This window comes from Oncorhynchus gorbuscha, linkage group LG05 (genome assembly GCF_021184085.1).
Source record: "Oncorhynchus gorbuscha isolate QuinsamMale2020 ecotype Even-year linkage group LG05, OgorEven_v1.0, whole genome shotgun sequence".
Lineage (NCBI taxonomy): Eukaryota > Metazoa > Chordata > Actinopteri > Salmoniformes > Salmonidae > Oncorhynchus > Oncorhynchus gorbuscha.
In genome coordinates, this window is record NC_060177.1 from 59639781 (window position 1) to 59651799 (window position 12019).

The following is a 12019-nucleotide window of genomic DNA, read 5'->3' on the forward strand; positions in this document are numbered from 1 at the left end:
AGAAACATTGTTACATGAAAACATTGTAAGCGCGACTGATGAAACACTGTTACACACGTCAATACATAACGTAAAGCAGCTACTCCTAACTATATTGTTATTATATGCATAGTAGCCTATTAATTGGACATTACAAGGCAGTATGGAGGTAAATTCCACATATTTTCATACTTATTTTCTTCAGGTAGGGTTTTCCCGCCTCCAATTTGTGAAAAAAAGTAATCCTAACAAGTACGTGTAAGAAGACTCTTGAAGAATGTGTCAGAGACTAAAATCAGAAGAAGCCATGCACAAGTTGAATAGCTTTAATATACAGTTACCATACAAAATGCACTGGTATTTCAATCATCAGCTGACAGAAGTTTCATAATGCACTGACTCACTGACCACATAGCTGAATGTAAAATTGCATTTGGATTCCAGAAATTGCAAGAATGATAAATGATGTCTTTCTCACTTCACCATTTAGACCCTGCTCAACCGCTACCCCCTAGAACAGCAGTCTCAAACTCATTCCACAGAGGACAGAGCGTCTGCAGGTTAAGTTTCAATTAAGACATAGACAACCAGGCAAAGGGAGTTCCTAACTAATTAGTGACCTTAATTCATCAATAAAGCACAAGGGAGGAGCAGACACTCGGCCCTCCGTAGAATGAGCTCGACACGTGCTCTAGAACGTGGAGACAGTACAGGTGCATCAAAGCTGGGACCGAGAGACTGAAAAACAGCTTCTATCTCCAGGCCATCAGCCCGTTACCCTGCCCTGAACGTTAGACACTGTCACTAGCCGGCTACCACCCGGTACTTTACCCTGCACGTTAAAGACTGCAGCCCTATGCACATAGTCACTGAACACTGGTCACTTTAATAATGTTTACACAATGCATTCTAGTCATGGCTCATCATATACAACTACTGCTGTACACACCTTTCTATTCATATACTGTCTATACAGATCATGTACAGTTGCAGCCAAATATACATTGGCATCCTTGGACTTTTCTTAAATGATTCCCTATTTCAGATCTGAACTTTCACTGGCCACTCCAGAACAGTCCAGCATCTTTTCTTCAACAATTTCTGGGTGCTTTTTGTTGTGTGTTTGGGGTCATTGCCCTGCTGGAAGACCCACAACCTTCAATGCAGAGACAGCTTTTGGATGCTGGGTTGTACATTGGACTCCAAAACACTTGATAATCTGCTGATTTTATGATGCCTGCACGTTCAAGGCCCCCAGTACCTGAGGCAGCAAAGCAACCCCACAGAATCATCAGACGTCACTCATCTTTGATTGTAGAGAGTTCTTTTCATTGAATGCTTGATTTGGTTGTCAGTAAAAACACCACATAACATTTCCCCCAGGATTTTGCCTTGTTTGGAGAAGTTCCACCAGGCTTTCTCGTCTCCCAGCAGTCGTGTCTTACTATGTTTACCAATGACAAAAGCATTCAAAGAAAACAACACCCTCCCTTCAATCAAAAATTGGGGGGGTTCGAAAAATACTGTGGGTTTGCTTTGCTGCCTAGGAAACTGGGGGCCTTGAATGTGTGCAAGACATCATGTAATCAGCAGATTACCAAGGTGTTTTAGAGTCCAATAATCATCCAGTGTCCACAAAAAATATATTTCTGTTAAAGGTTGTGGGTCTTATAGAAGGACAACGACCCCAAACACACATCAAAAGTACCCAGGTATGGTTCGAGGAGAGTTGCTGGACTGCTCAGGGCCCGGTTCCCAAAAGCATCTTAAGGCTAAGTTCATAGCTAGAACCTTCATAGGAGCATCGTTAAAATCTCTGAGCCGTTTCCCAAAACCATCGTTATTAACGTTGCATTTAAAACACTTGTAATCTAATGCCTGCCTCAGACCACTCGCAGGACCGCTAAGTTTGTCGTTAGACACTTTTTTTGCCCTCCCGTTATACAGAGGATCCCTGCTGAAACTTGAATCACATGGTTTATCCATCTCTCTGTAACCACCGATAACTTCAGAACAACGTTGAATACAAATACAAAGTTGCCAATGTCTTTGCAATTGATACAAACAATCAACGTATACAAAGATGCTTCACATTCCAACTGAGATGACTGCACTCAAATAGAAATTCATTAGGCTATAGGCCTCTTTCAATTATATTGAAATATATTTCATGTTCAATTAATTGACTTCTATTTTGCTATTTGTACATCGTCTCATTTCTTCCTCAATATATTTAATGATGTGCCAAATCCTGATTTAATGCATTATTATAGGGTGAGCATTAGAATAAGCCGCCTCAATATTTGTAGCCTTAGGTGATAATATCTCTAAGAGCTGATCCGTTGTCAGTATTGTGGAATAATTTGAATGTTAAGGTCAGATTTGAATGGAGAATTCTGATCCGAGAGCAGTGTTACCTTTCTTTTGATTCTATCAGTACCGTCACATGCCGCAACGACGCACTTAGTGAACGTTCTCTCTGTGTGGTGTTTTGGGAAACTCATGTTACATCTTCAGCCGTTGTCGGAAAGATGCATCGTTAATACACTCGTAAGTTCCATCGCTGTCGGGAAACCGGGCCTGGAGTGGCCTGTGAAAAGAAAAGATCTGAATCACATACATAACCTATGGCGAGAGCTGAAAACAACAGTTGGTGGAGGGAACCCCTCAAACATTGAAGAATTAGAGCAGTTTGCTGCTGACGAGTGGGCCAAATTTGCCAGTAGGAAGGTGCAGCAAGCTCATTGATAACTGCCAACAATGCTTATTGTAGCTATCTGGGCCTAGGGCAGTGAAACCAAGTACTAGCTCCAGGGTGCCAATAATTTTGTCCATGCCATGTGTCTTTATTTTCTAAATTACAATTGCAAACTTAAGTTACCAAAAATAAAATGGGTTCTGCAATGTTGAAATCCAATAGCAAGGTGTGGATATCTGTGTACATGACCAATAACTTTGATTTGAGTGGCTGACAAGGGAAAATGCTGGCCACTCTTTCATTCGAGGCAACGTAACATCCCTACTTCAATTCCAAGCTGAACCTTTAAAACAACTCAACATCTGGTTGTGTCATCTTGGGTCACTCCTTTCAAAGGGTCACTCATTTCAAAGTATCACTTAACAGAAACAATGGTGGTGGTACTGAGATGTTCTGCCTATTCACCTCTCAGAAGTTCACAGCCTTGAGCTTCCTCTCCTCTTCCTGGGTCAGAGGCTGCTGTGAGAGGATCTTCTCGTGGAGACGGTGGTGCTTTCCGATTCCTAGCCTGGGCAGGCCGCGGTTCAGGCCCTCCAGCAGCACACAGGACTTACACAGCGCCTGGCTGGAGATGTAGCCACAGCGGCCGCAGGTCCCCTGAACGGGCATCTTCACGCCCTCCCTCACTGACAGGTTCTCGCCAGAGTGGATGACGTCCATGATGGCGCTGGGCCGCACAGCCTCCAGGTCTTTCAGGAAGGTGCGGGCGTGGCCTCTGTAAGCATTGGGGGAGTAGATGCACTCTGTGGAGAAGTAGTCCAGCTTCTTGAAGTAGGCGTAGAGGACAATCTCCTTCTCGTAAGCATATTTGAGGGGCTTGCAGCGTGGCACCACCCCTTCGCCTTCGCTCGCTGTGCTTATAGCAGTGCAGCGACGCAGACGGGCGATGTCTCCTCGGAGGACGTTCATCAGAACTGTCTCTGCCACATCGTCAGCGTTGTGACCTGAGAACAGAATCAGACACACACAGGAACAGCATTTTAAAATCAGTCCCGCCAGGATTTGACAGAGATTTTTTTGTGATAGTTGCAGGCCAAAATAATTTATTTTGCCGAGGCAATGATTACATTTTGCATGGCAATTTGTGCTAGTTTGATCTAATTTGTCACAAATGCACTGACGAAGTTGACTTGTTGCTTGATCAAACCATTTGTGCTGTAAAAGTATACAATTGTTAAAATTGAGAGCCCCTTTTTCTAGTTGCGCTGATGGAAGAACCGCAAAACTCTGGAGGGACTATTTTAAAAAGTCCACCTTCATCTAAAATAAGAGATCAAATAAGCTGTACATTACCTGTACATATCTTATCAACCTTCAGCATCATGGCTCCCCTGTCCAGCGCCTGCCTTCTGAACACCCCACAGAAAGTGCAATTGTTCTTCAGTCCAACCTGCTTCACTATGGCATCCATGGTCCAACCATACAGCTCCTCATAGGATACAATCTTCAGAGGCAGCTCATACTGCTGCTGGTTCCTCTTCACTGTCTCCAAGGAGTCGTCACGGTAACCTGTGATGCCCTCATCCACTGACAGTAGCAGTAGTTTCAGGCCGTAGTTATAGCGCTCATTTAGGACTTTCATGACATGTGCCAGCACAGTGGAGTCCTTCCCACCCGAGGCACCAATGCCCACAGTTTCTCCATGTTTGAAGAGCTGCGCTGAGACTATTGTCTGATGCACCTCCTCCTCAAAGGCCCAGAAGAAGCATTCCTTGCACAGGGAATGGGCCGTCTTTGGACGTTTCAGCACTGCACGCTTCTCAGCACAACTGCTACAGAGGACTGGCATCTTATCTGTGGATGACAGGAGAGTTTGCTATATGAAGGCAATAGCATAAATGACCCCTTACAAGGTTGAAGTGTTTATCTGTGTTATACGAGTTATAGGATGTCAACAGACTACTGGATAGCTAAGTGTTCTGCAGAATACTGGACAACCTGTGCAAATAACAGTTATCTACCTAGCAATAATATGCCCGTTTCGGTTAGTTATCTAGCTAGTATCACCTACTTTGATGAGCGGCTTGATAGATACAGTAACGTCAGCTTGAAAGTTAGCTACATATGCTAGCTAGATAGCAGTTACTTAAACGGTTCTAAAAGTATCGAAATGCGTTACCAAACTCCAATTGAAAGTATGTAAAGTCTCACCCAGACTATCTAGCAGTGATCGTAGCTCTGTGTAATATGTCTAAACGTGTTGCTAATAGTATTTTACCGACGCTACCTCATGTTATTCTTTCTTTTCCGGTATTTTCATTACAGGAAATGATGTCAATGCTTGGCGGGTAACCAATCACAGCATACTATTATAATAATACACTATGTCCTCCAGTTACTGGATTCCTCAATAGCATTTTGTTTCATATAATGATGAGGTTCGATATTATCTGTATCTATTAACTTTTAAGGAGCTCCTATGAAATTGGACCAAGTCACATATTCAGTTTTAAATTTGATACCATTGCAATTATTCATCATCCAATCACTCTCCCACCTACATATTTTGGTCTGGAAAGCAATATATGCTGTTGTGGCTCAGTAATTGAAAGGTACACTTTCTGTTCAGATAAACAATACAGGAGAACAAAGTTGAGTCACACGACCACATGAAATGGAAGCAACAAGGATTTATTAGTTTGTTTTAAAGGATGGTGCTACGGAAACAATGGCAATAGGCATCAAATGCAATTTTGAGTAGGTGAGGGGGGATAAGTGTGTGAAGTAGCAGGATTGCAGGGGTCAGGGCTTGGTGCAGGAAAGAGTCATTTAAGCTTAGTTGGCGCCGGCGGCAGGGTGAAAAGCTCCCCTCTGGTGCCACTGCATGTCTCGGATGCGCCTGACAGACTGGATCTGAGGGAACTGGGCACCAAACTCAGCACTGTCCTTGTATTCACCCTTTTCAAACAGGTACTGATAGCCTCTGTAGCCAGGATACTGGTACCCCACCCAACTGGTACACAACCAACAGAGGCGTGAGAGTCATGGAATGGGAGAGAAACAAAAATTAGAAAAGTATTTAGAGAAGAAAGCCGTGGAGATAAGATACATGCAATTAGGAGAAAATAGCAATATAGTAAATTTGGGGCAGATATAACTGCTGTTGGCGGACAGACTCACGTGCCACTCTGAACTCTGACAGAGGAGACCTTCTCTTGATATCCGTGTGCGTGGAAGCTGGGGACATCATCATCTATGATCTCGATCTTCTTCCCCGCAAAACTGGGGTTTTCATAAAGGACAATCTTGTGCTCCTGGCTGTCCTATGAGGAGAATAGAAAACACACTATAAGAAACAGTCACAGAGAATCTACAAAATGGCTGATTTGTGTTGTAGTAGCGAAGGGGGTGCTGTGTTACCACTTTAATGGGGCGGAATGCAAAGATGTTGTCGCTACGTCTGCTGTTAGTCCAGGAATCCCAGCGAGGATACTCCCCCTTCTCAAACACATACTGCTCCCCCTTACAGTTAGCCTGCTCGTATCCCACCCATCTGAGAAAGCATAGACAAGTAAAGGTGAGGAGGGCACAAGGTGATGGAGGGGGAAAGTGAAGGATGACAAAAACAAGATTAAAGGTGAATGAACATACTGTGCCTTGTGCACAATGCAAGTGACTATATTTGTGTTATGGAATGGTTTGGAAGTGTTTGTTTTCCTGTACAGAACCATTTTAATTTGTCCAATCACCAATCCCATTTCTTTTTCTATTGTTTGATAATCACACCATATTTACCCACTCCCACCACACACACAGACAATCACACACCTTTACCTAACCCGCTTTGTTTGCGACCGTCTATCATTCTGTTTTTTTTTGCGCCGCGGTCAACATCTTGATCCTCATACTTCCTCTCTCTCTTTCCCTCTCTCTATCATACTATCTCTGAGCCACACTTACGGTCCACACAGCACCAGTATGGAGCCCACTTTCTCCACGCCTGCTTCCTGGAGGTTGTTACAGGGACCAGTCAGCTCATGGCAAGGCCCCTGGAAGTTCTCCTGTTCATAGATGGTCAACTGTGGAAGACAGGGAGAGACAAAATGTATGTTTAGGTCTCCTTGCAATGCTCGGCCTGTCGGCATCTCAAGTTGTATCGGGAAATTATGTTGAGTACTGTGTAACTTTTGCTTTGAAAAATCTTGCAGTGTGTCATTGTCCCTGATCTATCATGCCCTGCCCCACCATTACCCATCCTTCTTTCCTGCCCTCCTCTGCCCTGCCCTTCCTCTGCCTCCCCCTCCCCCTCTCCCCCTCTCCCCCTCTCCCCCTCTCCCCTCACCTTGAAAGCACTAGTGCCTGGCTGCTGCTGCTTGGATGCAGGTTTCTGGTGGTCTGTGGCCATAGTGAACCGGATGGGTTATGATGAAACTGTACAGAGAATAACATATTTTTAGGGTCCAGTAGTTTGCAGTTTGATAGGATAGTAGCAAAAACATTCAATAATAGTGCCAGAAAATCTGCAGTTAAATTCTGCACGAAGCTGGTTCTCTCATGTATGTAAAAAAAAAGTCCCCTCCCAAAATATAGTCCAACAAAAACAGTTAAATGGAAACAGTCCTCCTGTTAATTGATTTGTTTGTAAGTGAAATAGTTTTATGTATAATGACAAATAATTATGTTAACCCAACATAAAATAATAAACTAACCTGTTTGTTAAAAAAATCTAGACAAAGTTGGATCAAAATTATTTTTTAAATAAATAATGTGGAGAGCGATGGATGTGAATCTCTTACCAGTACGTGTCTGTGCCAGTGTGTTTCTGATGGCATGCCGAGCTCAATATATACGGCGCGCTCAGGGGTGGAAACTCTGCCAACACTCCTCTGCATCCAAGCCACCCTCCTGATCAGCCTGCAATAGGCTGAGCATTACGGGACTGTGGGGTCACCGCTCTACCTGGCCCCCCTTCTCACTCCCCCTCAAAGTTATTTCATTAGTTGTCAATTTTGTCCAGCCGGTCATTGTTCGATATCCACATGATTCAGCACAACCAGTGCCAAGAGTCCCACACTTACAATGAGAGCTGCCTGTATGCCTGGACCACCAGAGAGGGAGAGAGTAAGAGAATGAGATAGAGAAGGGAGAGTGCCAAATTGATAGAAAGGGACTGATTTAACTCACAAAACCTAGTATTTCAGTTAACTCTTACATAGGAATCATGGTTAACATTGTAAACAGTCATTGGGTCGTTATTGGCAATCATTTCTAGTGGAGATAGTTTACTTTATACATTTGAGTCATTTAGCAGATGCTCTTTCCAGAGTTACTTACAATTAGTGCATTCTTAATCTTAAGATAGCTTGGAGAGACAACCACCTATCACAGTCCTAGCAAGTACGCTGAACAAAAATATAAACGCAACATTAAAACAATTAGAGTTAAAGTTAATATAAGGAAATCAGTCAATTGAAATATATTCATTAGGCCCTAAACTATGGATTTCAAATGACTGGGAATACAGATATGCATCTGTTGGTCACAGATACCTTTAAAAAAGGTAGGGGCGTGGATTAGAAAACCAGACAGTATCTGGTGTGATCACCATTTGCCTCATGCAGCCCGACACATCTCCTTCGCACAGAGTTGATCAGGCTGTTAATTGTGGCCTGTGGAATGTTGTCCCACTCCTCTTCAATGGCTGTGCGAAGTTGCTGAATATTGTCAGTAACTGGAACACGCTGTTGCACACGTCAATCCAGAGCATCCAAAACATGCTCAATGGGTGACATGTCGGGTGAGTATGCAGGTCATGGAGGAACTGGAACATTTTCAGCTTCCATGAATTGTGTACAGATCCTTGTGACATGGGGCCGTTCATTATCATTCTGAAACATGAGGTGATAGTGACGAATGAATGGCACAACAATGGGCCTCATGATCTCGTCATGGTTTCTCTGTGCATTCAAATTGCCATTGAGAAAATGCAGTTGTGTGTTCGTTGCCTGTGGCTTATGCCTGCCCATACCAAAACCCCACCGCCACCATGGGGCACTCTGTTCACAACAATGACATCAGCAAACCGCTTACCAACATGATGTTATACAAGATGTTTGCTATCTGCCCAATACAGTTGAAACCGGGATTCATCCATGAAGAGCACAGTTCTTCAGCATGCCAGTGGCCATTGAAGGTGAGCATTGGCCCACTAAAGTTGGTTACAATGCCAAACTGCAGTCAGGTCAAGAACCTGGTAAGGACGAGGAGCAGGCAGATGAGCTTCCCTGAGATGGTTTCTGAGAGTTTGTGCAGAAATTATTCGGTTGTGTAGACCCACAGTTTCATCAACTGTCTGGGAGGCTCGTCTCAGACCATCCCATAGGTGAAGAAACTGTGTGTGGAGCTATTGGGCTGGTGTGATTACACATGTCTGCAGTTGTGAGGCCGGTTGGACATACTGCCAAATTCTCTAAAATGACGATGGAGGTGACTTATGGTAGAGAAATGGCATTCAGCATGCCAGTTGCATGCTCCCTCAAAACTCAGGGGCATTTTATTGGCCACAGCACAAGGTACACCTGTGTAATGATCATGTTGTTTAATCAGCTTTTTGATATGCCACACATGTCAGGTGGATGGATTATCACGGTAAATTAGATAAGGTGAATGCACCAATTTATAAGTCGCTCTGGATAAGAGCGTCTGCTAAATGACTTAAATGTAAATGTAAATGTAAATGTAAATGCTCACTAACATGGATGTAAACAAATTTGTGCACAAAATCTGAGAGAAATACATTTTTTGTGCATATTTAACATTTCTGGGATCTTTTATTTCAGCTCATAACACACGGGACCAACACTTTACATGTTGAGTTTATATTTTTGCTCAGTATACATTTTCCCTCAAAAGTAGTTATCAGCAAAGTCAATGTTAGTAGGCCAGAGCTGGAAGGATGAAGTGCTCAGGTTTGGGTGTAGGGTTTGAGCATAGCCTGAAGGTAGGGAGGTGCCCCTTGCTGCTCTGTAGGCAAATACCATGGTCTTGTTGTGGATGCGAGTGTCGACTGGAAGCCAGAGGGGTGTGCAGAGAAGCTGGGTGACATTGGAAAACATGGGAACACCAGGTGGGCTGCGGCGTTCTGGATAAATTGCAGGGGTTTGATGGCACAAGCAGGGAGCGCAGCCAACAGAGAGTTGCAGTAGCCTTAACCAGAGATGACAAGTGCCTGGATTAGGACCTGTGCTGCCAACCTACCGTGTATTTGACCAATAAAATGGTTTTACAGTGAAGTGGACATAGTCCGAAAGAAATAAAGGGATTTACTCAAACAGAAATTTGCAAAAATAGATACGATCTTGCTACCATGGACAGGTAAATACCTGTCTATTTGTGGAAAATTCAACCTGATTAATTATTTAATCATATCCATCCCAGTTGACCTATTTACTTATGGCCCTGTCTACGCTGAACGATTTGTCTTTCACTTTATTTGGAAGGGTAGCCAGACAAAATAAAACATGCTTATTTATATTATTAATATGAGTTCGGGGGCTACATTTCATAAATATTGAAGCATTAAACCTATCACGAAAAGCATAAATCATACAAAAATTATAATTAAACTTGAACCGGTTCTCGAGGAGAGTAGTACATATATTTCATCCCTTCAGAAATGGCCTATTTCCTTTTATCCAGATTACAACATCTCACCCCTTTTTCAAAATATTCCCCTTTCTTAAACATGCCATAAAAACTGGTTGCAATTCCAGTTTCATCTTCCAGAAAAGACAGATAGGAAACTGGTTTGTTTATTAAAGACCAACATTGACTAAATAAATACAAATGTCAGTTTTACTTGAGGACCAAGATGTTGACCGCGGCATAATAGTTGGGAAGAGATTTTCCGATGTGCCGATTCCGTGGTACATGGTTTATAAACTGATATGCAAAACAACGCTTGATTCAAAACTTAAGAGTTTTTCTATTTAAATTATTATACAAAATTCTTGTCACAAACATAATGTTATGTATATGGGGCATACAACCATGTCAGCTTTGAAGAGACAGAAACATTAGATCACTTATTTTGCTATTGCTTCTATGTAGCTTGTTTCTGGTCACATGTTCAGGAATGGTTTAAAAAAACACAACAATGATCTAAAATTAACCTTACAAATAGCACTATTGGGAGATTTGGAAAACCATAGTCAATCAATCAACAATATAATAATACTTTTAGTAAAAATATTTATCTTTAACTTACAATCTTTAGATAGTATGCAATTAGACAGCTTCAGAATTTGTGAAACATCACAGCACAGTTGAAAAATATATGGCTCATGGCAATCATATGAGAGTAGTTTATGAAGATAGGTGGGATGGACTGAGAGTACCTGAGGGATGGGTTTAAAAGCTCATGATCTATAAAAGTTATGACTGAAAACACGATGTATAGGTACTATCTAGATGTAATGTACAGTTGAAGTCTGACATTTACATACACCTTAGCCAAATACATTTAAACTCAGTTTCACAATTCCTGACATTTGATTCAAGTAAAAATTCCCTGTCTTAGGTCAGTTAGGATCACCACTTTATTTTAAGAATGTGAAATGTCAGAATAATAGAGAGAATGATTTATTTCAGCTTTTATTTCTTTCATCACATTCCCCGTGGGTCAGAAGTTTACATACACTCAATTAGTATTTGGTAGCATTGCCATTTAAATTGTTTAACTTGGGTCAAACATTTAGGGTAGCCTTCCACAATAAGTTGGTTGGAGTCATTCCTCCTGACAGAGCTGGTGTAACGGAGTCAGGTTTGTAGGCCTCCTTGCTCGCACATACCTTACCAGTTCTGCCCACAAATCTTCTATAGGATTGAGATCAGGGCTTTGTGATGGCCACGCCAATACCTTGACTTTGTTGTCCTTAAGTCATTTTGTCACAACTTTGGAAGTATGCTTGGGGTCATTGTCCATTTGGAAGACCCATTTGCAACCAAGCATAGCTTCCTAACTGATGTCTTGAGATATTGCTTCAATATATCCACATCATTTTCCTCCCTCATGATGCCATATATTTTGTGAAGTGCACCAGTCCCTCCTGCAGCAAAGCACCCCCACAACATGATGCTGCCACCCCTGTGCTTCACGGTTGGGATGGTGTTCTTTGGCTTGCAAGCCTCCCCCTTTTCCCTCCAAACATAACAATGGTCATTATGGCCAAGCAGTTTTGTTTCTCCAAATAGTATAATCTTTGTCCCCATGTGCAGTTGCAAACTGTAGTCTGGCTTTTTTATGGCGGTTTTGGAGCAGTGGCTTCTTCCTTGCTGAGCGGC

The 12019-nt window shown here is 42.6% G+C and overlaps 2 protein-coding genes across 4 annotated transcripts; both read right to left on the reverse strand.

Annotated features, from left to right (window-relative positions):
* Positions 1-289: 289 nt before the first annotated feature.
* On the reverse strand, positions 290-5024 carry LOC124036198 (cytoplasmic tRNA 2-thiolation protein 1). 3 transcript variants are annotated; one of them, XM_046350456.1, is made up of 4 exons: positions 4965-5024; positions 4031-4531; positions 3143-3681; positions 290-2569 (listed from the first exon to the last, which is right to left on the reverse strand). In XM_046350456.1, exons 2-3 carry the CDS (start codon positions 4524-4526, stop codon positions 3146-3148), a joined length of 1032 nt encoding a protein of 343 aa, XP_046206412.1. In that variant the 5' UTR covers positions 4527-4531; positions 4965-5024; the 3' UTR covers positions 290-2569; positions 3143-3145. The 3 variants fall into 3 exon arrangements, with proteins under 3 accessions (XP_046206412.1, XP_046206411.1, XP_046206413.1); XM_046350455.1 differs by having other exon boundaries at positions 4889-5010; XM_046350457.1 differs by lacking the exon at positions 4965-5024 and adding an exon at positions 4749-4877.
* A 323-nt stretch (positions 5025-5347) lies between these two features.
* On the reverse strand, positions 5348-7544 carry LOC124035179 (beta-crystallin B2-like). Its single transcript, XM_046348606.1, has 6 exons — positions 7474-7544; positions 7020-7108; positions 6638-6756; positions 6098-6230; positions 5858-6000; positions 5348-5690 (listed from the first exon to the last, which is right to left on the reverse strand). The coding sequence occupies exons 2-6, from the start codon at positions 7080-7082 to the stop codon at positions 5513-5515; spliced, it is 636 nt and encodes a 211-aa protein (XP_046204562.1). The 5' UTR covers positions 7083-7108; positions 7474-7544; the 3' UTR covers positions 5348-5512.
* Positions 7545-12019: the final 4475 nt, after the last annotated feature.

Excerpts from the sequence above, each read along its gene's own strand:
- LOC124036198 (XM_046350456.1), bottom strand. The coding sequence starts at position 4,526 with ATGCCAGTCCTCTGTAGCAGTTGTGCTGAGAAGCGTGCAGTGCTGAAA. Across the intron at positions 3,682-4,030 it reads GGTTGATAAGATATGTACAG|GTCACAACGCTGACGATGTG; the intron begins GTAATGTACAGC and ends TTCTGTTCTCAG.
- LOC124035179 (XM_046348606.1), bottom strand. The coding sequence starts at position 7,082 with ATGGCCACAGACCACCAGAAACCTGCATCCAAGCAGCAGCAGCCAGGC. Across the intron at positions 6,001-6,097 it reads CATTCCGCCCCATTAAAGTG|GACAGCCAGGAGCACAAGAT; the intron begins GTAACACAGCAC and ends TTCTCCTCATAG. Across the intron at positions 5,691-5,857 it reads GTCAGAGTTCAGAGTGGCAC|TTGGGTGGGGTACCAGTATC; the intron begins GTGAGTCTGTCC and ends GTTGTGTACCAG.